The sequence below is a fragment of the Beta vulgaris genome, chromosome 4 (genome assembly GCF_026745355.1).
Source record: "Beta vulgaris subsp. vulgaris cultivar EL10 chromosome 4, EL10.2, whole genome shotgun sequence".
In the NCBI taxonomy this organism is placed as follows: domain Eukaryota; kingdom Viridiplantae; phylum Streptophyta; class Magnoliopsida; order Caryophyllales; family Amaranthaceae; genus Beta; species Beta vulgaris.
In genome coordinates, this window is record NC_079205.1 from 61319951 (window position 1) to 61346317 (window position 26367).

General features: G+C 35.1%; 3 protein-coding genes across 7 annotated transcripts; all 3 read right to left on the reverse strand.

Annotated features, from left to right (window-relative positions):
• Nucleotides 1–4697: 4697 nt before the first annotated feature.
• On the reverse strand, nucleotides 4698–15328 carry LOC104890169 (uncharacterized). Its single transcript, XM_010675556.4, has 15 exons — nucleotides 15111–15328; nucleotides 13449–14175; nucleotides 13059–13371; nucleotides 10754–10900; nucleotides 10587–10675; nucleotides 10381–10473; nucleotides 8372–8498; nucleotides 8028–8092; nucleotides 7733–7907; nucleotides 7251–7451; nucleotides 7105–7152; nucleotides 6852–6989; nucleotides 6624–6706; nucleotides 5680–5795; nucleotides 4698–5037 (listed from the first exon to the last, which is right to left on the reverse strand). Exons 2-15 carry the CDS (start codon nucleotides 14045–14047, stop codon nucleotides 4961–4963), a joined length of 2271 nt encoding a protein of 756 aa, XP_010673858.1. The 5' UTR covers nucleotides 14048–14175; nucleotides 15111–15328; the 3' UTR covers nucleotides 4698–4960.
• Nucleotides 15329–16684: 1356 nt separating this feature from the next.
• On the reverse strand, nucleotides 16685–20419 carry LOC109134759 (50S ribosomal protein L16, chloroplastic). 5 transcript variants are annotated; one of them, XM_048643630.2, is made up of 3 exons: nucleotides 20104–20395; nucleotides 18169–18919; nucleotides 16685–17187 (listed from the first exon to the last, which is right to left on the reverse strand). In XM_048643630.2, the coding sequence occupies exon 2, from the start codon at nucleotides 18898–18900 to the stop codon at nucleotides 18175–18177; it is 726 nt and encodes a 241-aa protein (XP_048499587.1). In that variant the 5' UTR covers nucleotides 18901–18919; nucleotides 20104–20395; the 3' UTR covers nucleotides 16685–17187; nucleotides 18169–18174. The 5 variants fall into 5 exon arrangements, with proteins under 5 accessions (XP_048499587.1, XP_019104416.1, XP_019104415.1 ...); XM_019248871.3 differs by having other exon boundaries at nucleotides 16685–17205; XM_019248870.3 differs by lacking the exon at nucleotides 16685–17187 and adding an exon at nucleotides 17276–17593.
• A 973-nt stretch (nucleotides 20420–21392) lies between these two features.
• LOC104890168 (COMPASS-like H3K4 histone methylase component WDR5A) lies at nucleotides 21393–26036 on the reverse strand. Its single transcript, XM_010675554.4, has 2 exons — nucleotides 25240–26036; nucleotides 21393–22011 (listed from the first exon to the last, which is right to left on the reverse strand). The coding sequence occupies exons 1-2, from the start codon at nucleotides 25915–25917 to the stop codon at nucleotides 21667–21669; spliced, it is 1023 nt and encodes a 340-aa protein (XP_010673856.1). The 5' UTR covers nucleotides 25918–26036; the 3' UTR covers nucleotides 21393–21666.
• Nucleotides 26037–26367: the final 331 nt, after the last annotated feature.

Consider the following 26367-nt stretch of genomic DNA (forward strand, 5'->3'; position numbering starts at 1 on the left):
AATTCGAAAAATAACATATCTTTCGTATTTAGAATTTATTTCCAGTAGCATCATTCATTTCTCTCTTCCAAACCCTAGTTTCACTCCCAAACCCTAACCTTTATTAGTGTTCTTGTAGGGGCTTCTACCGGTTGTTACACTTGTGGAAATTCCTGAATTTTGTTATATTATTTGCTTTATTGTTAGTTTTATTAGATGAGAGTTAACTTTTAATATTTTTCCCTCTTATTATGAGAGTTGTCCCTTCTCTTATAGTGAGGGTTGTCTCCATCAATACGATGGTTCTATCTATTCTCGCCATAAAAGTCTTGTTATTTTGGTTAGCTTTGAAGTTTAAAGATGTAAGAAATCTTACTTGTTGGTTGAAGATCAAGTATATCAAGATGAAGGTCAAATTTTAAGCTGCTATAACATCATGTGTAATCCCCCACAATTTTAAAGGGTTTTCATAAATATATTAAAGTATTTATGTAGTTATATTTAAATCCAAATGAGTTTGGAAAATGATTTGACTTTTAAAAAGGGTTGACTATTTTTAAAAGTCAACTAAAAATATTTTCATAGCTTAATAAAATTGAAAATGTTTTAATTAAGCATGTCTTAATAAAGCTTTAAGTATTAAAAGTATTTATTTAAAAAGAAGTTTAATGGAATCGAAACTTCTAAAAGGATAAAAAGGAAAAGAGTCCTATTGATGATTAAAGTCCTAAGTTGATCATCTTATTAGTCATCAAATCTTTTAAATCTTATCTCTTTTCCTAAACCTAAAAGGATTAGCTTTATGTAAATATCCTAAAACCCAATATTTACCCTACACACTTATTTCTCTCTCCTCTTTCCACGTGACTTTTTCTTTTCCTCTCTTCACTCGTTTTTTTCTTTCACCCGAATCTGATTGGCCAGATTTCTCATAGTTCCGTTAATTTTTAGCCAAAACTTCCTTCTTGAAAGTTGTAGATCTCGAAAAGTTATTGAAGTTAGGCTCAAGAATCACTCAATTCCGATTCTTATTCTATTAGTTATGGCCTCTGCAAGTTTCGCAATTCTGCTGCCATATTTCACTCGCGAATTCGGTATATTGCTTTTTTCTTCCTTTTTCCTTTTGATTCTTTTCCTCCTTATTGTTTTGGTTGTTTTCTTTTCTTCTTCTCTAAGATTCCATTAAGTATTAATTTTTACATTATTTTATTGTTATTAGCATTTTTATGATTTTAATTATGATTTTATATGAACTATATTTTCGGTTTTCATATGATAAAAATAATAATTTCAGATTTATTATTTTCAGTTTTTATTATGAAAGATATGGTTTTTAGGGTTTTAAATCACTAGAAACTATATATTTAAAGTATAATATGAGTTTTGATTAGAATATGATTTTTATATGCATTAAATATATTTTCAGAAGTTTATAAATTTTATAAATGCTGGAATTTCAGAAAGTTTGTATTTTAAAGGTTTTAATGATTTTTAATCACTAGAATAGTTGTACTATACTAGGGATTAAAAATAATGAAAGTTTAATACATAAAAACGATTTTAAAGACGTTTAAAAGGGTTTGGGACGTTTTTAAAGTTGCTGTAAATTTTTAGTTAAGTATTTACTTGTATTTTATTTTTTCTAGGCGGAGAATTCATAGTAGGGGACTTTTAGAGAGTAAAAGTGGCCTACCGTTTTCGTTTACACAAGGTACGTACATAGTCTACGTGCTATATGGTTTAGAAACATGCCTTAGGGATGTTTTTATTTATTAGTATCATGTATAGGACCTTGTTGTTCATGTATATAATTTACTATAATTACTTTACATGTTACTTGCCTGTGTGCTACATGTAAACTAAGAATATGTATGAGTATGACTGTTTGTATGGAAGTTTGATGCAAGCAGATAAGTTTAGTTTTTGGTGATTAATTCGTGAGTGAATTAATGTAAGTAAGTTGGAATCATGTGTTACATAGATTCTTTGAGATTATTTATTTATCTTATAAGAACCGTGGATCTTATTTGGTAATTATGAGTTATACCTATATAAAGGTACAGTTTACTGTTGGCTAGGTTCAACAGGCAAGTTAGTAAAGAATAAAAGAAGTTAAAAGAGTCTTGAATGATAAGTTGTGAATACTTGTTGATTCTAAGATTAAAAAGGAGTTTTGTGATGTTATGTGATTGTTATTGTGAGTTATGTGCTTGGTTGGTGTCAACACAAGTATAAAAATGAATGCAACGTAAAGTGAAACGAGATAGGTTATAGACTTTAGACTGGTGCACGTCTAGAGTTGGACACTAAGGGTTGGGATACATAGTCCGCCGTGATATGTATTTTCCTAGGATTGGATTGATCACCTTTCCTTTTTAGCTCAAAGGTTCCTCGATATCGCAGGTCAATTGGAATATGTGGTAGCTCCCATATCTCCTACTTCAGTATAGACAACTCGTCCATAACTATTCCATTTAAAGAAGAAATAAAAGTTTAGAGTCTAGTTCAGTAAGAGTCATCTGCAGTTTGTTATATGCTTATTATTATTTATTTGGTAGTATCATGCTTAGGGTTATTTGTGCCTGATATGTAGTACTCAGCTTTGCTGATTACGTGCGTGTTTGTGTGTGTGATCATGGCTTTGCCTATTGATCCTGTGATGATCCTTCTGGTGAGCAGAGTCAGTATTGCATTGACATTACAGGTTTGCAGATGCATTGCATTGGGAATCTGGAATGGAGAGGCTATACTTAGTATAGTTGAAGTTGTTTTCGTAGGACATCTTTACTTAGTTTGAGGTTTTTAGTTGGTGTGCTTTAGTTTCGAAACAGTTGTCATTTATTTCATAAGTTTAATAAAGTTGATTTTATTTTAGTAATTGTTTTCCGCTGCAAAATTCTGAGTAAGCCGAAACGTTTTCACACGGGCGATAATGCCTGGGTAATTCTCTAGATTCGTTATAAAAGTATTTTCTAGAAAGAGAGAATTATCGGGGTGTTACATCATGCATAAAAGATGTTGAGTCATCATATTTCGTATATGTTTATAATATCACCATATCAAAAACGCAGTTTTGAAGCGTTTATATTGGTAAATTGCATGAAGAATTACAAATTGATGCTTAGCATTATCTTTTACATTTTTTTTGAAAGAAGAATTATCTTTTACATAAGGGTTATTATTGTTGTGTAGATGCTGTTGACGATTTATATATGATAATTTTCTTATTCACTTTAATAAAATAATAATAATAATAATATATACTACCTCCATTCTTTTTCTATTGCAACAATAGAGTTTTCACGTTTGCCAATGCACAACTTTAATTATTAATATCTTTATTTACTTTTTAGTAAAAATTATACAAATTTGATATTTTAAAAGTATAGATCGAAACGAATCTAACAAGATCCCACATGACTATATTTTTCTTACGTAAAAATCACAAGAGATAGTAAAAAGTGATGAGTGAATAGTGTAAAAATCACATTATTACAAAAATAAAAGAACGCAAGAAGTATACATACACTGTCAAATAAAATCCAAAAATGCAAAGAGTTGAAAATGACATACTATTACAAACACTTTATTAATTACATTATATCTCTATTATATAAGCCAAGGGAGGAGGTATGGTGTCCTCTTTTGAAGTGACTAAAATACCCTTAATGATCTAATTGATGGAATAAAATTACAAAAGCAAATCCTTTAAAAATTCTCATTCCAACTTGCCATTTAAAACAAGTTTAAAATGGTATATGCATCAAATACTGCAATCAAAAATTAAATGGACAAAATATTTATACCTTATAAAAAAAGAAGGCATACATAACGTGCACATGAATAGTCTGAACATTCACTACCCTTGATACTCTTTAATTCAGTTAAACCAACTCACTATTTTTGTTCTTTCTGTTCAATATTCATTCACAAAAAATTAATGTTAACAATCACTCACAACCTTTTTTTATTTTTTTACATTAGCGAATTAATATATCTAAATTCATCTAACTGTTGAATTTTTTACATTTAAGTTTAATCATAAATAAAGTACGAATGAAGTATCTAATACAATAACAAATTTTGAAATTAACGCACGCATCGCGTGCATATAAAGGCTAGTATTTATATGGACCAACAACTTATGTATAAAAAGAAGTATACTTCCCAAGTTTATTTGCAACTTTTATTGTAAACCCAATTGCTAGGGTATACCGATAATGAGTCTTATGTAACACTGACTGACAACAAAAATAGGGTATACCGATAATGAGTCTTATGTAACACTGACTGACAACAAAATTACAGCAACACCACCTCACCTTGTAAGTTGTGAGTCATTTTATAAGTTAAAAGGTCAATTTTAGAGAATGAGTCGCCTTACACTTCAAAGTAAAATTGACCTGTTTAAGGACAAAGTTGCCTTCGTCTTACCATAAATTATGGTAAAACGATCTTATATGAAATTAGAGGCTACCGATAATTAGGTAAACCTGAGCACATGATTTAATGTTGTGATATTTTGTAGCTATGCCAGATAGAAATTTGCATTCACATACTACATGACATTCCGGAAACCAGCATTTTATGCCTGCCAATGTAGAGAAATCGGAAATCATATCCATGGGTAGGATATGAGTTGTGACGTCGCACTTTCACTCAATACGCTCACTAATGAATTTGTTTACATGCGATTTTCCTAAGAGTATAAACGCAAATTTGAACATATGCACATGACATTTCCTTTGTAATCTATATGCACAGTATTGGCAGATTATGATATTCAGTAATGTACTACAAGGTAAATGAATTATGACAAAAGAGGCGGTGGCCCAAGCAAAAAATTTAGGCACCATTGTTACCAACTCGAACATTCTTTCCCTGAAAAATTGCGTATTAATGCCAGTATCCAAGTCATGACCAGGTCAAGACAACGACCTCAAAATGGCCTCTAAGGAATCTAGAAGGTGGATGAACCAATTCATCTTTCAGATTCAGCTTCCTCACTGTCCTTCGGACTGGCTAGCCTAACAATGTCTTCGACGAGTATCTTTCCATCTGGTAAAAACAATTGCAGAGTATAAGCAACAGCAAAAAGATAAAACTGCTAGACCTGGTAAATAATAACTGTTAGTTTTAAGCGATCAGAAAAATCGGAACTCTAACTGTATGATAGAAGGAAAACATTTCCTCCCTCCCTACGAAAAATAGAATAAAAATAAGATGTCATGGTAGGAAAGGAAACACCATTGGCAGCGTATATAGAAAAAAATAGTATTCTCTCTATCCCTAAATGCTAAGGCACATTTGATTGAAGGTCATTTGTCATTATCCTTACATTTTTACATCTCCAATCTCCATCATATCATATGAGGGATGATACGCTCCTTAAAGTGATTGTATAGAAGGTTACTCATTGGTAAGGGATATACTGGGAAAAGTTGTTCTTGTGCAGGGATGGTCTTTTATCTAATCAGCGTGAAAGGTTTGCCACGTCTCTGATTCTCCCAATATTGTCTTTCAATGGAATGCTAAGTTAACAGCATCAGTAAGGGTAATGTTGGAAGTTCAAACTTCAAAATATAACAGACTAAGTTGAGAGAATGACCTATTAGGTATTATTAGGAAGTATTAATTATTAAGATAGATATAAGAAATGTGGGCCTATTATCTAGGAATGGAAGGGATATAACAAAGTACCTCTGTCTTTTGAGAGCTTTGTGATGAGCTCTTGGATACCATCTTTGTCCAATGTGTTCTTTAGATATGCAGCTGCGGAAGCCACTTCTTCTGGAGTCACCTTCCCATCGTAATCCCTAAACGTCAGAGATATGTCAATTGTCAGCATTGGTTATACCGGCATACCGCATTAGATCTAATAGTCGCATACTACAGGGGCTAGCTTATACAAAAGAAAGGAGAGCATAAACTGTTGCACAGCAGATTAAAACATGCAAAAGAAAACACATCCTTAATTTATCAAAACATTTACATATTCCCCCTCAGAAATAAATCAATAATGATGGTCTTCTGATCAACAGTTCAGAAACTTCAATGACAAACATACCAAGAAGAATATATCCAAAAGAACAAGGCGCGGACTTTGCTTGGCAAAAAACTAAAGCGTACCCTATCCACTTCCAAGTTCTATACTTTGGTGAGGTATACACAGAGGCATTGCAGTACTAATGCCCTGGTTTTCTTGCCTGCAGGCTGCAGGGTTAGGGGGTGTGATTCCTCGATATAGACAAGGTACAAGTCCACAGTTTAGAAATTTTATCCTTGTGGGATTGCTATTTTGTCATAATTAAGAGTCCAAACACTTGTATACAACAGGTTATCAGCACCCCAAAATTGTCACAGATCATCTCAAATATCATGTCATAGAAGTTAATTTCGCCTAGGGGTGATATATTTGCAATTTGAGCATACCATTAATAAAAGTATGGGAACCAAAAGCCCATTGTATACAAAAACTGTTTTTGTATACAAGATCTGCTGAACATTTTGATTTCAGCTATATGACAATAACATTTCAACAACGTCAGCTCAGTCTACTCAAATAAAATAATATCCTCACCAAAATCTCTACAGGCTAATAACTAAAGCTTCTAACCAAACAGATACTAATCTTAATAGCATACCTGTCTAGCAACCGCCAACGATCACCAATTTTAGCGTCCACATCATCAATTTCTTTCTCAAGTTTTTGAAGCATTGCATCCACCTGGTACATTACATAGAAAAAAAAAAAAACCAAACAATTTAACAGGTATAGAAATACAAAGAAGCATCAACCAATGAATTTATATCAGCAAAATTATGAGAAGCTGGATAAAAAAAAAGAAAAAAGATTGACCCTATATTATTACCTTATCTATAAGGGCTGAAGAAACTCCAGCATTATCCGACTCCTCCTCGTGAACCTCCTTAGCAGCTTTGTATGCCTTCTCAGCTTCAGCTTCTCCTTCTTTCCCCTCCTTGTCCACCATAGTATTGTATAACTCTATCTGGAACATAGAATCAGAAAAATAAATCTTTCGTCCTCGTGAAATGGTGAAAATATTTGTTCAAGTAACAACAATGTTATCCTGATGCCATGGTAATTTCCATGTTTCTACTAACCTCCTTATTAACAAGTCTCAGGAACTCTTCTCGTTCCCTGCTCACTGACTAAAGTAAATTAAAGAAAGAGTAGTCAAGATTAGTAACAAACATAAATACATAATGGCATCCAATTCTAGAAACATGTAGCACAATATAGATCTTACAGATGCTGAAGCTAAAACAGCCAATGCTCGACTAAGCTCACAAAGCTGATCATCTTTATCTGATAATGCAGCCTTTGCGCGTTCTTGTGCCTCCCTGGTAGTTGGATCCACCATCTCTTCCAAGGCCAAATCCTTTTCGCTAACAGTCGACTCCTTCAATTTGGCCTTTTCTTCTTCTGCTTTCTGTTTCTCCTCCTCTTCCTACAAGTCAGGAGGTTAGAACATGAGTGTAGTTAAAGCTTGAAGCTGACACTTTTTTTTTTTTTTTTTTTTGACGGATTGAAGCTGACACTTAACATGAAAAAAAAAGCAGTAGACACAGATATGAAATACTTTCCTCAAACAAATGAAATTAAGTTTAAGCCAAAGCACAACCTTACATGGTGATCAGAAGTTTAGAAAGAGGAAAGAATAGTCAGTAGTCACAATTCCTTTACAATTTAATACCTAACATGTTCAGTAGGTGGGAAAGAGATTAACACCTTGATCATTTCTTCCTGCATTTCAAGGAACTCTAACTTTCTCCTCCTTTCTGAAACTGTATCTTCAGAAGGCAAAGATGTTGCCCCGACAGTATCAACAACCTCATCTGGCAACGAGGAAAGTGCAGCCTCCACAGCTTCCTCAGGCTTGATTTTTCCAGACACATTGAAGGCTCTACCAAAAAAAGTGCAAAATAGTGAATTAAGTTGCCAAGTAGCAGCAAGCGTTATTTTGATAAGAAAAGAAATCCCAATAACAAAGGAAAAAAAAAATTATAAAACAAACATTGATTACCTGGAAAGAATTAGAAGAGATGATGGAACAGAATGATTGAGCGATAAGTCCAACCAATCGCGCAGCTGCACAGACATGACAACTTGATGAATGCACATTGACCAAAAGCAAGTACTACAGAAAGCAAAGAAGAACACACCATCGATATTCAATTGAGAAATCAAATATTAAATTGAAAAAGATGTTTAGCAATCTGTGTGACTTAATGAACACATTACATGCCACATGAGATAGGAAAAAGTAAAGCCACTGCAACCACGAACTGGTTAAAAACTCATATCGTCATCGGGACTGCATCAACCAGTTAACATTAGAAAAAAAATGGTGAAGAGTTATGGGCAAACCTGTTGACGCATTTCTTCAACAGAAAGTAAGCCAAGCAAACCTCTATCTCTACATGCTTGACGAAGCTCTACCTCTGAAAGTGACTCAATACCTTCTGCTTGAATCATCCTGTCATCCTCTTTAATCCTACCAAAAGAAGATAGTTAGGGTCTCACTACCATGATAAACAGCTCAATTGTCGCAAATTGAATATGTTCAATCACTAGCGTCGACGATGAGTTTATAATAAACGACCAAGCCATTGTACTCATGTTAGATAGTTACAGCATAGGCATCATGTGATCAATTAAATAAATACGAGTTCAATGATCATGTATTCATGTTTAATGGGACAAGTTTAACAGATCAGCGATCTAAGAGTTCACCGTATGGATTCAAGATATGACAATAAGACAATTAACACGGCCTAGGGTATAATTGCAGCAGCACTAATAAATCATCAACCAAATATCTGCGATAAAAATAATGTTGTAGATTACATATGCCAGAATTTGATTTATAGGCAACGTTTGGGACATCCCCCCCTACTTCAATTTTGAATCCTTTTTACCCCCTCCTTTCTTTCTCCTATTGAGAGAGGTGGGAGGTTGAAGCTGAAAGCCATGGGGCTTATTGATTTAGACCCAATACAGCAATGAAGGGCCTCATATAAATAAATACTTTTACTTTACTAGTAAGTTTTGGATCAATGATTTAAGCAACTCAAAGCAGAAATTGCTTATTCAATATTCATAAAGCTCCTCCCATCTCACGACAACCGTCCTAATTTCTACTTTTGAAAGTTTAAAATGCAGTATCTACTCATATACTTCCTCTGTCCATAAAAGTACCCATTTCTCTAATATATACATTAAGGTAGAAGTTTAAGGCAAGCCCTTTGCAATTTTTTTATATGAAAATATAATTGTTATTGACTTTTAAAAGTATTGCTATTAGTCCTAGTGAGTAAAAGTGCGGACCCCAATAATATTGATATAGTATATATTTCGGGGACCCCACGCAAGTGGAGAGATGGGAATTTTTATTAGGACAAGCTTTTGAGGAGATGTGGGTACTTTTATGGGATGGAGGGAGTATTACTCAATAAACACTCTGTAATAAACCGGATATTTGGACAGTAAATAAAAGATGAAGATGATTTTGAGTGACTTGACACACTCCCAAGCTAAACACTAAGATAAACTCTCAATATTTTCTTCATGCCTTTTCGTCACTAATCTCCTATATTCATAGAGCTAATTCACTTGCTTTCTATCCAAGCTAGACTATATTATTTGTATTTACCATATTACCCCTTCCATGTATCCAATTCATAACACACCCCGTACATAATTGATGCACAACTTCACTGATACATGATATATTAACATCAACTTTACCCAATATACTTAAAGACTCTTTTTCCCAAGCGCCCTCATACGTGCTTAATATATCCACTGTTTCCATGTATACCCCTCATACGTGATTTCCTGTTTCAGAATAACTAAGAAGCTTATAGAATTAAGCCATTTACCCTAGTCTATCAAAGCTCAAAGCCAAAGAACAGTGAACATCTCGTTTTTATCAACCAGGGCAGTTTTGATGAACATGAGGCATATATATTCCCAAAATCAAGTGTTAGCAGAGCTTAAGCTCCCACCTCCCCTATTCTCGTATTATGGTACAAGTCTTTGGCACCAAGCATGTAATATATTTTGCCTCTGAGATTTTAAGACATTTCATCAGTAGTATGTCGCTCCCTGAAGGAATTTTAATGGCAATACTCCACAATCTTAGTTAAACACAGAATTTCTAAAGCTACTCATATGCAGAATGTTTCATAAACGGCCATTGCCCTCATACCCTATGGTTAGAATTCAGAAATTACATACAGCAGATAAATAACGATGTTTCCAAGAGTTGCACAAACATGTTATGTTAAAACTCAACGCAATTAGCAAGAGTACTGCATTACCTAGATTATCTTGGCAAACATATATAATGATAATGAATTAGTAAAACTTCTTACTTTCGAAGCTTGTCCCGAAGCATAAATCGCAAATATGCATCTGTCCCAAATGGCATGATGCCCATATATTTGCACATATTTAACAATCGAGGCCTGTACCAAAGACATACACATCACAGAGACAAAGATATGAGAAAGCCAGACCACCTAGAATCAATAAACAAACAGACAATAGATTGTCCAGCGATAAAAGAAATTCCACCAACCTGCTAATGTTGTCAAGAGTCAACTCATCATTGAACAACTTAGCAAAACCCAAAATTTCTTCATTGGAGACATCTTCACCCCTCCTAACCTGTTACTTTAGTGTCCAATTAGTGAAACTAAAAGTAGATCTGAAGACGTATATCTAAGATATGGAAAAATGATTTACATTATTCATAAATTCATCAAGATCTTCTGCTGTCTGTTTGATCTCTCCACTACGAGAATTCTGGACTTCCTTGGCCATTTCTTTCACCGTCTCCTGAAGAAACTTGGCATACTCGATTCTTGCATTTAGCCTCCTTTTTAGATCCTCCTATATGAAAGTTACAAGAATGAAAGCTCGATTTCGTTTAAGAGTGTGAATCGAATAATCAAAGAGAAAAACAGAAGAAAGAAAAAGAATGGAAGCATCATTCTTAACAAGGCCATAACATGTGATCCCATTTTTATCATCAGTTTAGGTAACAAGACCAAATAGCTGATATACACTAGCTGACAGCCTGCCGGGTGCTACATCATAGGCACATCGAGAATGTAAATAAGTGTAACCATATACATATAAACTAACAACAATGAAATGTCAATCTTTGGGATTTTTTCGTAGTCTCTGTTCTTTGGTAACGATCTGGTCCACTCCAACAATCTCCAGTCTCCACTAGTCGGATCTGGTCCATGAGGGTTCATAACTACTCCTCTCGGCTCTTACTATAGGATGCACCTAGTCAACGCTTAGATCCTGCTTGAGCATATACTGGTTAACTCCAACAATCCCTACTAGTTGGACTGTTGCTCAACACTTCTTAAATATCAATCGAACCTCCCCAAAAAGTAAATTTAATGTGGGATGACTGATTTCTTGTGCGATCAATTTCCCTACATAACCTTATTGTGATTCCTAACTATGTATGGCTGTCCCTCTGAGGGATAAGTCATGGAATTTGTCACATCAACATCTTAAATGTTTGGAGTGCTATTGCTTTTACTAATTCCAATTGAACGGTGATAGAATTTGAGCTATTTCCAGTATTATATCATCCATGGTTATGGCATTCATCATAGATAGCAACTTCAGCTCCATATCAAGATCCCAATCAATATCGTACACAATGGGGATGGTGAGAAATGACATATACATCCTAGAAGCCAAGGATTATAATTGGAGTGATCATTGTTTTTTAAATAAAAATTTCTATAAAAAACGGAAATGGCCTATCAAGAAACTTGAAAATAAAATGAAATTCTTTCATATTAACTTATAAACTTTCTACCCATCTACCAATATAATAAATGGGTTTATCGTGTAATAACTAGCAATTTACCTTATATTTATAGCACGATCTCGGGTATAAATGAAGTCGTACAAGGCAATCACCAGTCTAAAATCTAAATAGTCTACTTTCTTTGACAGCAAAAGATTAAGTGACAAACAGTGTTGAAAAGTTCTGATACTATATGTAGTAAATTGAGCAAGAGATGTTTTGAAATTTTACTGAAAACCTTTAGACTGTACATTTGGGCCTATAAATAGGATAATCTGCAATTTTTCGATTCCAAGACCTGACAACTGCTATTACTCCATCAATTTTTATAGAGATACAAGATATAAGCATCGTATTGTATATTCTCCGATGTTTCAGTAAGTGAGTTTCATGGTACAAAGAGGATAGCATACTCGCCATTTAAAAAACTGCAACAACTATAGTAAGCACAAATATAAATGATGCTCACTAGAGCAAAGCTTCATCTATGAGCAAAACATCAAAAATTCCTGCATAGTTCTAGACTCGGTTCACTGCATTTTCTTCATTTATTTTTATTTCTATTTTTAAGATAAGATGAATATCCCTTGCAAGTATGGGGGAATTCGGGGATCCCACTTTGCAAGGGGCAAGAATCAAACCCCTCTCATAGGCTAGAAGGAGGGCCTCCAACTAACTAGGTCAACCTTGATTCTTCATTACCAAGCATTGTTCATGCTATAGTATGATCCTCGGAGGAAATTACAATTAACATGTGGCAACAATAATATAAACAGGAAATAAGGAAAGCGAATCCAGTAAAGAGCAACAAGCAACCAATAGGCTCAGTAAGCTAGCATCATAAGAGCTCCATGATAAGAGATTAAGCCCCAAAAAAACATAATATGGCAATATATCACACAAAATAAGCAAGTTTTGAGCTAATGCAGAGTACAAGTGATTTCTTGATAATTACTCTATATTTACATGACAGAAATTAAAACTATGAAAGCAACACATATCTGAGTGTCAATTTTTTATATAGTATTTTACATGACATTCTGACTTCTGATTCACTAACTAAAGATAATTATTACTGTAGTAAATATCCTACTTTCGTCACAATGCCTCAATAAAACAAAGATACAAATTATAGAATGCAGGATATACAGAGAAACCAATGAGACTGCAAATATGCACAGATATTACTTGCCAAAGTCACCATGACATTACCTGTTCCTTCATCTTGTCTTGAAAAGTTGATGGCAGCATGTTTGGAAATAATTTCAGGAATACTGGCAGCAAGAACTCCATGAACGGGACAAGAATGAAAACTGCAACTGGAACTAGCCTGAAGATGTCAGCTGTAGTGCGGGTGAGTTGTTGTCTCTCCCTCCTTGATAGACTCTTGCCACCAGCAAGCTTCAAAAGCAGCCTCGAGCTTATTCTAACATCAGCCCAGAGTAATTTTGTGCCCAACCAATAGTGCTGCATCGTAGATTTAAATTCATCCTTCCAATGCCGAAGCTTAATAACCCAGTCCCCTCTACAATTTAAGAATATAAGCCCAACATAAGTGAACATCCCGAAAAAATACTGTCTAATAGATGATTAAAGATTTACCTGCTCATTGAAGCAACAACCCTCAAGGCAGGCCCAATACCTAGAAGTTTAGCCCAGACTCTTTGCAGGACTGATTTCTCACTCTTTTGAGCTTCTTGCATTTGCTTAGCTTTGGCTTTAGCTTTAGCTGAACTGAGGCCTTCAACAGCTTGATCACAATCTTCAGGTGAAGCTTCCTTTGATTGAGCAGCAACCTTCTCTGCATTTTTGTCACTACCTCCACGGTACTCTGGTTGACCAGCTGTTGCTGTTGAAGAGTAGCTGCGCAGGGACTGAGACAGCCAAGTTGCTCCTATAGAAGATCCGTAATATAGGCGCACATCAGCTGATCTGAGAGCTGGATTTACCAAGCTATTACGTAAAAGCCCCACAGAAGAGAAAAGTTGTAACTTGTCCTTGGTTATTGAAAATGATTCTCTCTCTTTCCTCGAATCAGAATCTGCAGAAGGAAGAGCGACGGCCCAACTTGGATCCCCTGAGTGAGGAGCAGAAGAAGACTGCCCATGCTCAAAACTTGAAAAACAACGGAATGAGGCATTGGATTGAGACCATGCACTGACAAGGGCTTTCCTCCGACGCAATATTGCTCTTGTAGCCATGACCAACTATTAGCCCTTAGCGTTGTAAACTTTAAAACTAAGCTATATCTCTCTCCAGATCACAACTATGTTGACACCCATGGAATGATAAAATTCCCTTCAATCTTGCAACAATAGAGAATGCCACGCTGAAAAAAATTACAAAATTAAAGATTGTCTATTTGAGCAAGTAATGAAACCATCAGAATTCAGAATGGTGTCATTCCTAAGGAATTGAAAAAAAGATTGGAGGCACAAGATATTCTGAAACCCTAATTGCCGGATAAATATAAAAGTCGGACAAATTACATAATGTAAGGGGAAGCATACACAACTACTCTTAAACATAGAACAAAGTGCAGAAAACTAACTATCTCAAGAACTCATCCATAACTCACTAATAAGTCACTCGCTTTCACGGAATTTCAACAGTACGTTCTTCAATACCAAAATTCCAACACCATGCATTAAGAAACCAGTCATCTAAGAAACTTGAAATACCTAATTTCGGGACAAAAATAACAACTCAGTTGCGGACTCTATAATGCAAGTTATGCAACTATTAAGTACCTCCGAAGACACTTCCAAATTTACAAAACAGGTCTTACACAGAAATTTAACTGATTTCCACAACATTATCATCAATTTACTCAACAAATATATTTACGCGATGATATGCCACACAAATTACAAACACATACACAAGAACCACTGAATTACCATTTCTGAACCAAAATTTCGAGCTCGAAACCAAACTCTCTCGCAGCTAACACTAAGAGTTACACTAATATACAAACTTATCATCGCGATTAAACAGACATGACTTCCGAAATACAAAAAGAAACACGATCATCGAAGCAAACTCACACATTTTTCAGGAGAAATTGACAACAATCGAGACCTAATTCCGACATTAATTAGGCATAATATTAATCACAGCAACAAATTCAGAAACATCAATATCAATCGTTTTTTTTTTTCACAAACAAAAATGAAAAAATGTATAACATACTTTGCATTCGCATAAAAATTTACTATAAAAGTATGCTGAATATGAAAATAAATTGAGGTTGGAGATTGTAACCTGTAAAAATCGCAATCTCTAGCTCGTGGAGGTGTGAAGAAAGAAAGAATTTGATATTGTTGTTGAATGTTCCACAAATGTAACACAGTGAGTGCGGTTTTGAGGAGAGAGAAACTTGGAGAAAAAGTCAGAAAGAGGGGTTTTAGGCGCCGGTGAGTTTTTATGGAAATGACTGGTGAGAGTGTGTTATTTCGTGGTTTAGAGAATAAGAGGCGATGTAAAGAATGGTTTAGACTTTAGAGTTATTTCGTGATTCGAATATTCATTTTTCATGGGATGGGATTGTGAATTGTCAAATAGTGTTCATAAAACTTAAAACCCCGTCTCGATCAACTTGGTCTGTTGTCGATTTGTATTACTAATTAGGAGTACTAATTGAGTTGAGCAACTAAGGATGTCTTGGCCTAATGGTTAAGATTGAGGTATTGTGAACGATAGGTCACATGTTCGAAATTCCCCCTCCCCTTCTTTGTACTTTATAATGCCTTCGTGGATGATATGGATCAAAAAAATCGAGTTTCGGCTCAAGTTAGCTTTAGCTCGCTCGATTGAGCTCGAAACTCGATAATGTTCCACGCAACTCAATTGTTTTCAATTAATTTCTCTTTGAAATAAAGAAATAAATTAACACTCAATAAAAATATATTGATATAGTATAAAAGGAAAAAAAATGTAAAAGAAGCAGAAGAATAATAATCAATTGCCTACAATTAGGTGAATTAGAAACTCTAAATGAGCTGCTTTGAGCAGCTCGACTCGACTCGAAACTTAGCGAGCACGAGTCGAGCAAGCCTCTGCTCTTGATTGACTTGCTCGATTAGCACCCTTACCACCGACACATCATAGAAATGGGTAATCATTTTAACATTTTCAATTTTAATGGTTGGGTACCAGATGTGGGAAGTCAAAAGTAAAAAAAAAATAAAATGTTCGCTTTAGTGATGATTAAATACTAATAAGAGGCATCAAGCATATTTATACTAAACTAGCTATTATATTAGCAAGCTAACCAATTCCAAGTAGCAACAGACGATGTAAATAGACTTGCTGATATGCTTATCAATTTTTTTAAACTAAATGCAAGCCTCCATACCCTTATTTTCATCTTCTCTTTAAAAATTCATTATCTCTAAAAGAATTTTTTCTCCTCTTCGCCTCAGGAAACATAAAATTCAAGAAATACACGAACTTGAATCGATTTAAGTGTCACATTTTTACCCTCGTAATTTTAGCAATTGCGTGCAATTTGAGTAAACTATTATATTGTATCTCGTGTAATAATTACGAAATGAATATCAACTATTTCTTGCATATTTGAATAAAATAAATCAAAAGTAATCTTTTGGTACAATTTGTGTGAAGTCTTTGCAACGATTTCGTGAGAATTGCAAGAAATATAATACGTAAAATTCATGTGTTTTGTATGATATTTATAACCTTAGTTCATGTAATATGTATAAATAATGTAAAACGATTCATGTGGATCAAACCGTAAAGGCATAAAGGGCATCTCCATGCTTTTTAAACCATTATCTAAAATAGCACTAATTAGCTCCATAGAGAGATTGTGTAAATAAGAACAAAATAGGCCTTATAGTCCTTCATATAATCATGCTCTTATCCAAAGCATAGCATAGCAAAGCATAGCATGTCATTTGTGCAATTGTAAGTTTGTAACCCGAGGTTATTTGCCTTATGAGCTATAATAAGCCAAGCTCTACACTAAACCATGCAAGGGCAAGGTATGCAGAAGCAGAACACTTGCAGAATTCAAACAATCTTAAACACCTTAAATCTAGTTTCACATTACTTGACAGAGACTGAATTTGTACAACCAAATCACATAGATGGGAGGAGAGAGAGATGACATTCCTTCCTCAAAAAACGAATTATTACGAGAAAATTCATCTTCCGCTCTTGGGAAACTATTTTCCATCCTTTACGAACCAAACTTAGGAAACTAAGAACGCCTCCTTCTCGCAAATGTTTTCCTTCTCACCAAACATTCTTTAAATTTGGTATAAACTATATCAATGATGATTGTAAACTGAGTTCCGCCCTCTCCTTCAGTTGCATCCTAAAGTTCGCCAATCAACTATCAAACAGTAATACAGGAAATTTCAGAATATCTTCTTAAAGCAAAAAAAACAGATGTTGAAGCAACATTTTTACAGGCAAACAGCAAAATGCACTGGTATAAAAGATCTTTTTTTTTCTTCACAGGAAGTACTGGATCTTTGTAAAGAGCTTCCATGGTCAATTTGAGCTACAAATACAAATCTCAAACATGATGAAAGATAAATGTTCGTACTATTAGTTTAAGAAATGTTTTCTGCTCGACCAAATACAGATCAATAATTGACACTTAACTCAAACCACAGCTCGATGGAGTCTAGTGCTTAGCCTGCGCGCTGCAGTCAATGGGGAATGGGCATATATAGAAAGCAAGCTATCTTCCTTTACTGCTGATATTGATCTCGAATCTAACATAAGCAAAAGATAAACAATAGTGAATAAGAAGGCTCTTAAGGTTAACTATGATTTAGGGTTTTCAAAATTAGGAAAAACCCTAAATCTGGATAAAAGTGGTATCAAGATGAGCAAGTGATACTTTGTATCTCAAATTAATAAGATTTGAAACTCAACTTCACTACAATATCCGTAGCAAATAAGAGGTCCAATAAATATTCCCACAGAATCAATCAAGAAACTAAACCAGCCAATTATGAACTCTTACAACTTAGAACCCAATTAAAGGCCTAAAACACCTAAACATCTTGGCCCTCAAAAGTAAGTCCAAATAGTAAAAATCCATACTTTTAGAGTAAGATGAAAATCACATTGGTTCCTAAATAAAGCAATGTATGCACAACAAGCTAGACTAGCAGTTTAGACTCTGTGATGGTGCTCGGATCCACGCCAACCAAAAGAAATGAGCTCGCAAGTTCAACCTATTACAAAAATTTCCAGCAAGTTCCTTGATTGTGAAAAAGTGCAAATATTAAAAGAAATTGACACATGGTTTTATCCAAACAATGGGGAAGAGAGAATCCACTACTTGTTTTTATGCTGCAGATTTGACGAACTTGGTCCTGAGAGGAAATTTAGATGCTGCAACTGTGATTGCCTTGCGTGCCACGCTTTCTGGTACCCCATTTATTTCATAAATTATCCTTCCAGCTCTAACACCAGCCACCCAATGAGATATGTTTCCTTTCCCTCGACCCATACGCGTTTCTGCAGGTCTTAGTGTAATCGGTTTGTGTGGAAATATGCGCATGAAAAGTTTTCCACCACGCATGTTCCTTTTGATTGCTAGCTGACCGGCAGTAATTTGTCTCGATGTGATCCAAGCTGGTTCAAGTGCCTGAAGAGCAAACTTACCAAAAGAAAGCACATTATCTGACACTCCCTTCATTTCTCCTCTACTTCTGCGTTGTTTACTAAACCTCTTCCTGACATTTGCATATACCCCTGATGTCGAATTATAGCGTACAGATATTGACAGCCTAGGAACGCTCAAAGAGAAACCAGAGCGTGGTTTTGCAGTAACTGATCCTAATCCTGGACTGCAACCCAAATTTCTCCAAGGAAACCCCATTGCAGGAGAGATATCACTGGTTTTTCTCAAAGAAGGTGTCATAGTCCATCCTGAGATGTAAGAACCCATAGAAGTAGGAGATAGCTGGGCATTCTTAACAGGATTTGAGCTACAAGATGAAAGGCTAGCCTGCCTCAGTGTATTGATGAGGCGACTATTTCTGATGTGTGAGAGCACTCTTGTAGCCATCAGAAACTTGTAGCTCCCACTGCAGAACAAAAACGTGGAATTTTCATCAAAATCACGCAACAGAAGAAAGTAAAAACCGGTTCCGTGTTCCACCGACATAAGCACATAATCGTCAGTAGCAATATCAAAATAGACTCCAATTATTCGGTTAAAGGGTCAGGAAAGCACTAAAAAATTAGAGTAACATACTGATACTTTGAAGGAGCTAAAAGAAACAAGATCATTAGCCATTGCTCAATACTAAAAAGAGATCCAGATAAAATATCGTACGGAATCGCCTAATTAGAAAGGCAGCAATAAGCCAATAATTATAACCTCTAGAAGAATCAATAACTGTATCTTTGATGCACTGGTAATACATTCGAGTCCCCAAACAGAAGATTATCCCGGACCTACACCGACAAATCAACGGTCTTTTTGTTTTCAGAACGTAAATCACTACAGTAATACACTGATACCAGCACCACTCCCATATATACTTAGCTTGACGAAGAGAGCACTTAAAATCACTCTAAAATACAAACATCATAACCATTCCGATACAAAGTTCGAATCAGACACGACATTTGACGGTCTTCTTTGTTTTCAGAACCTAAATCACTATAGTAATACCAACACAACTCCCATATAGACTTAAGCTCAAGAATAAACCACTTAAAATCACTGCAAAGTTCAATATCATCAACTTTCCAGTACAAAGATCGAATCAGACACCGAGAAATTGACAGTCTTCGTTGTTTTCGGAACCTAAATCACTATAGTAATACCAACACAACTCGCATATAAACTTAACCTCAACACTAAACCACTTAAAATCACTGCAAAAGTTCAACATCATCAACTTTCCAGTACAAAGATCGAATCAGACACCGAAAAATTGACGGTATTCGTTGTTTTCGGAACCTAAATCACTATAGTAATACCAACACAACTCCCATATAAACTTAACCTCAACACTAAACCACTTAAAACCACTGCAAAGTTCAACATCATCGACATTTCAATACACAGTTCGAATCAGTGGCGTATTCAAGGCGGGTTCAGTGGGTTCAATTGAACCCCATTTTCTGGATTTTTTAATAATTTGAGTTCGCATACTAGTCAATAAAATCAAATAAATTCTTACTTAAAATATTGAATACTAAACTACAAACTTTAAATCATAAAACTTACAATGTATAGTGAAATTAGTCCTAAACAAACCTTAAAATTTTTGGAATCGCCAATTTCTTTCCTCGAGAAGTAACTTGAATTGATGCTGCAAATACGAAATTCGAAATCAAACTTTCTAGATAGAATACAAAACTGGAATGAGATCTGAAATCTTTAATCGGTAGAAAGAGATGGAATTCCTTGTAATCGCACAGATTGGAATTTGGAGAGTTAGGGTTACAAACTTATTCTTTTCTTTGTTTCTTCATCTTCTTTTGTTTTCCCTTTTTTTCTTCTTTCTACTTCTATTGTTTTTAATCCCTTCCCTCAAGAAAAAGAAAGAAAAATGTTTTCAAGTGAAATTTTATACTTTTTAACTCTTGGAGTGTTGATTTTCATATGAATATTTTTTTGATGGGATTTTTATATGAATATTTGTAAAACAATTTCATTGAACAAACAAACATAGATGTAATTGACCAAATTGGTAAAAAAAAAGTGACCTCTACGACAATTTGGTAAAAAAAAATTGCCCTAGCGACAAATTAGTAAATAAAATTGAGCTCTGGAGACATTTAGGCCAATTTTTTCTATAATTTTGAATTTGATCAAATCGTGCAAATAGTGTGTAGTGACAAAAGAAGTTAATTAGATAAAAACACGAAAAATCTATACAAAAGGCATGTAAATGCACGTATTGAATGTCGATTAAGCTGAAAAATTGAGGAAAATATGGCCAAAATGTCGCTAGGAGTCCATTTTATTTACCAAATTATTGTCAAAGCTCATTTTTATTTACTTAAATGTCGTCCGAGTTCATTTATTTTACCAACTTTTCGCTAGAACTCAATTTTCTTACCAATTTATCTTTAGAGCAATATTTGTTACCAAATTGTCATTGAGGGTCACTTTTTTTTTTACCAATTTGGTCAATTAGCCGTCAATTACATATGTTGGCGAGAATCACGTGGGAGCCCAACCATTGGCCTCCCACCTCCCAACCTCATGGTCGGGAGTTCGATTCTCATTAACCCCAAATTTGGGCTATTTGTGTGGATATTTGCTTGTGGGTATAAATCCCACTTTTCAGTCTCTGGAAATTTCCTTATGGGTCGGGATCCCCTTGTTACCCCCTAACTCATGAGGGCTAAGCTCACACCTCCTAAATTAATCGTGGTGCGAAACAAGCAAACAAAGATAGAGGAATAGAATGGACCCACAAAAGTACATTACCAAACTACTCTTCCTGTTGTTGTTTGGTAACAAATTGTTTGGTGTTTAGCTTCTTCCTTTACTGAAACCACAAGTCCGATAACAACTCAACCATGGAGATCATATCATGGATGACAAATTGACAACTTAAAAGCAAGAAAATCGTATCTACAAAATAATACTGCAGTATATAGCTCAGACATGATATAATTTCTACAGAGAAAAAATTGGCCAGTTGAAGTTTCAAGGTTACAAACAATTGTGGTGTCATGTTCAACTAAATCTAAGCATTAATATTCAGCTACAAATTACATACATCCGCCCTCGAGCCTGTGAAGAAGCCAGAGAAACTCAAAAAAATCTGACTGCTACGAGTTATATTAGGACAAGAAAACTTCAGATTTAGTCTTTGCCTTGTGACCATGTCTTCACTGTCTTGTCATTTCCAAGAGCAGCATCTTTGCCTTGTGTCCATATCTTCACTGTCTTATCATTTCCAAGAGCAGCAGATGCAATCATATTCTCAGTAGGGTGGCAAGCAACTGATATGACGGTGTCGGTATGACCCTCTAATTTTTGGACAATTTTTCTTGTCTGAAGTTCCCACAAGTAGACACAATGATCTTCGGAACCACTAACGATGTACTTCCCGTTTGATATAGAAAACGCTGCTGAAACGCAGTACTTTGAATTTACATGTCCTGTGTATGTCTTCAAAAACTTCCCATTCTGAAAATTCCATAGCCTCTGTAGAAGCAAAGCAAAAATTTATTAATCACACAAAAGTGGTACACAAGAGTACAGTGCTAGGATCGATCAATGTTACACAGTTAAACTTCAACTTATGTTACATCAATCCCAGATAATGATAGGTCTTACTATTTACATTTTGCAAAGAAAGTATGAAAAAGATCAGCCGAGTCACATGTGGTCTGGATAACATTGCTCAATGCATGTTAACAGTTACAGCCTACAGGTCAAGATTTAAAAAACTTCAGTACTTCACCGTTGGCAGGATAACAACGTTAGAGGCAAAGGCTTGCTCTACCTACCTCATTCCTATAGCACTTGTCAAAAGCGAATGAAGGCAGAGTATCTATGGATATCCACTAGAGATAAAAGCTTGACTCATGCAGCCAACCACACCTATTGGGGTTATGAATTTGGCATTGCTGTTGTTGGTGGTGGTCAAAGTTGAGGGACTTAGACCAAATAGGATAAATCGTGTAAAATTATCTGGGACAGAGAGAGTAACATAGGCAATTGTAAGTCTGCAACCTTTTATCTGGATTTGGATGCAAGGAATTTTGGTATCTGATAAAGTAGGATAAATACGTAGGGAAAGAAAACTTAATTATACTCCATAGTTTATAAATCTGCTATGCAGATAGCAGGTCAAATAACAGAAAGTAAATATGAACATCATTTTGCATAGGCAATTCAAACACTACATATCTCATTTTAGCTTTGATACTCTATGGCCTATGCTCGTGATTCTGATGATACAATTATTCGGCGATTCCTCTATGCAAGTTTCATTTTGCAGCCAAGAGCGGTCCAGTTTGTTGCCAAACAACAGTCCCACACACAAAAAAGAAAAGATAGTTTCCAGTCACAAGTTGCTAAAAATCTCAACAATCAAGCTAACAATTCACATTTCAGATTATATTGCAAATTTCTCCCACAGATTAATCCCCAAATTTAATATTCCCAGCTCACTTTGTCAATAAGACATGATACTGTTCCCCTTAACAGACCGCAAATATAGTACAAAAAAAACAGGCTCTACTCCATTAATAGATCAAACTTACAGCATAAACACAATTAAGATCAGTATTACCCAGACCACTATTTAAAAATGCTAAAACCAAATGAATACTAACACAGGCAAAGCATTTTCACTTATCATGAGCAGCCAAGTTGGATCTGATTATGTCCCATTAAAAGCTATAACAAAGTAGTCGCTGGAAGCAGATTATATGCCCTCAAAAGCTGAATACAAGCCCTTTCTTGATTCTCCATTAAAAGTTCCAACTGGGAACATGTAATTCCCGTTGCCTATGTAAAAACAGTAGCCACCTCAGTAATATTTCCTGATAGGGAAACTAGATCTTAGCTAAACCTACCTAATAAAGATGAAGAACTAAATAGTTGATTCACATGACTTAGCATCTAAGACTCTATTGCTTGCATCTAGCCATCTACGTAATGGAACTAGATGATTCTCCGTAATGCTTTATTTCCTTATACTTTAACTGAATTATTCCCATCCACTAATTGATTCACTAAAACAACTTAATATTAATATATAGTCAACCACTACTCGACTAGTTTTCCGCTCCATAATGTTCCCAAAGAAGCCACCAATTACCCAATTACAAAAAAAAACTTCAACCCATCCTCATCAAACAATAAACTACCAAGCAAATAAACATACACAAAATGGGGAGGAAAAACAGCCCACAAAGATCATACTCCCTCCATCTAGAAGTAATGGTCACATACTATCTCAGGGATCAGGATGTCCCGAAAAAAGGTTGTCTACTTTCTTAACATGAAGTAACAATTTATAATTGGATCTCTATATATGTTTTATTTGGATTGAATGATGAGGAGAGAGTGGGCATGAAAAACACTACCATAGAGGGCTATTTTTATTGAAATTAACTCAAATCCTTAATTCATAAGGTATCAGGATAACTTGACATTGTGAGAAGTAACTACAGACCGATGAAATACATCTTATGAAAATTTTCTCTGAGTACGACGCGCTTTCTTGTCATCAACTACACATCACCATTAAGATATAACCACTACATATGAACTAAACTCAGCCTTCTCGGCATGGAAGCATAAACCAATACATCCCTAAACAATAGTTAACAATTCGAATTTAAAGCGCACAACTTTACCATATGAAGAAAAGCAAACCATAAAAACAAATTTCTGGAATATACAAATCCGATATGAAGCAACTAAATTTTGAGTAGTATAAACAGCATAGATTTTAAACCATCTTAGCAAACAACACAATTCATCAATTGCAGAAAAAACACACCTTCTTCAAAAATCATAATCATAAATTCACACATAATGGTGCAAAACAGGCTAAAAACCACCAAACCCGAAAAACAAAATGCCATCAACATATAAAATTCAAACTGTAACAACTAAAACAGAGCCGACGATAAACTCCATACGAATATCATCCATACTACCAAATATATCCAATCACGCAAAATTACCTAATGAAACCGAAAGGCTTCTTATCAACAATCAAGGTGTTGATGCAATGCCAAAATAACATTTCCTGGTGCGTTCCATTCAACTTATTTTTGCTTATCTAAACTTATTAGACCTTATTTTAAGGTATCTCTAACTTATTTGAACTTATTAGACCTTATTTTGGGAGAATATCATACCTTAATTTCGCTGAACTGAACTTATTTTTTCTGATGAGGATTGAAAATAAGGTGAACATAACATTCCTCACACCCATTTATCAACTCAACTATTACAGCATACACACAGTCACACACAATCATATATTTGCATAACAATCAATCTCTCAAATAACCACATCACATTGCAAATAAAACCAACCCACACATAAACCAAAATTTAACCAACATACAAAATTCAAACATAAACAAACAACAAAAAACTACCATACACACACCAATTAAGTAATTCAACTATTATCACAGCATACACACACTCGAATATGATTTACAAAGGATGTCTTGGCCTATTGGTTAAGATTGAGGTGTTGTGAATTGGTCACAGGTCCGAATCCCCCTCCACTTCTTTGTACTACCTTCGTGGCTCATATGGATAAGAAAAAAACACTCAATATGATTCGAATCTATCTCTCAAGTAACCACATTACATTGCAAACAAAACCAACAAAGCCATAAACCAAAAAAAAAAATGAAAGCAAGATAGAAAATTGAAACAAGCACCATACATCCATACCAGAGTATTATCCAAGGTTCCCACAAGAATAAACTTTCCATTGGGCGAAAACTTAACAAACGACACAGGAGGATTCTCATCATCAATCAAAGTCTTCATACAATGTCCAGTATTAGTATCCCACACTCTACACAACCCATCATAAGAACTCGATACGATCATCGAACCTTCTCGATTAATATCAACAGCAGTAACAGGATCAGAATGAGCTGGTAAAACTTTCAAACATTTCCCACTCTTTACATCCCAAACCCTAACAGTCTCATCAAATGACCCAGAAACAAGCATATTCGATTGAGGGTTAAAATTTACACAAAACACATAATTCGTATGACCTAAAAGGGTTTTCATATTCTGACCAGTGTTCACATCCCACAATTTCACAGACTTATCATCTGATGCGGTGGCAAGTATACGTGAGTCGGAGGAAAATGCGATATCGGAGATGCCTTGATCGTGGCCGTTCAAGTGTTGGGTGACAGACAAAGGAGAGTCGTCGGATGAAGAGGAGGAGAGAGAGAAAATTGCGGCGGTTTTATCGGCGGAGGAGGTGGCGAGATATTGGCCGTCGGAGGAGAATTTTAGGGAGGAGATTGCGCGTTTGTGGGGAGTTAGGGTTTGTTTGAGTGTGTATGGAGTGAAAGATTGAGATGGGTCTGTTGTTGTTTTTGAAGACATTGTTGTGTGAATTGTGAAAGAGGAGAGAGAGTGGAGAAATTGGAGAGTGTGGAATGTGGATGGATTGGGGTTTTGAGGGTGGAGGAGGGTTTTAGGAGGGAAACATTAGGGTAGTTGATGAGGACTGATGTTTAAGGTTAATACTCCTTTCGTCTCATAATATACGACTTATTTCCCATTTTGTATGAGAATTAAGGTAAAGGTATGTTCTTTTCCAACTTATTTTCAGTTTAATTCAATTTAATTTTGAATAATATTTTTACACTCACATTTTACTATTCATTTCGATTTAGTTCATTTATGTTGTTTTATGTTGAAAAGAACAAGCCTAATGGCCTATTTTCTTCGGCATAAAACAGCTGGACTGAACTGAAGTGAACTGATCTGAACTGAACTTAACTGAATTGAACTGAATTGAACTGAACTGATCTTAACTGAATTGATCTGAAT

Bases quoted from the DNA above. Each gene is read 5' to 3' on its own strand.
- LOC104890169 (XM_010675556.4), bottom strand. From the start codon at position 14,047: ATGGCTACAAGAGCAATATTGCGTCGGAGGAAAGCCCTTGTCAGTGCA. The intron at 7,452-7,732 runs GTGTTAATCTCT...CCTGACTTGTAG, and splicing joins TGCAGGAAGAAATGATCAAG to GAAGAGGAGGAGAAACAGAA. The intron at 5,038-5,679 runs GTACTTTGTTAT...TGTTTTTACCAG, and splicing joins AAAGCTCTCAAAAGACAGAG to ATGGAAAGATACTCGTCGAA.
- LOC104890168 (XM_010675554.4), bottom strand. From the start codon at position 25,917: ATGTCTTCAAAAACAACAACAGACCCATCTCAATCTTTCACTCCATAC. The intron at 22,012-25,239 runs GTATGGATGTAT...TTGCTTCTACAG, and splicing joins GAACCTTGGATAATACTCTG to AGGCTATGGAATTTTCAGAA.
- LOC109134759 (XM_048643630.2), bottom strand. From the start codon at position 18,900: ATGGCTACAAGAGTGCTCTCACACATCAGAAATAGTCGCCTCATCAAT.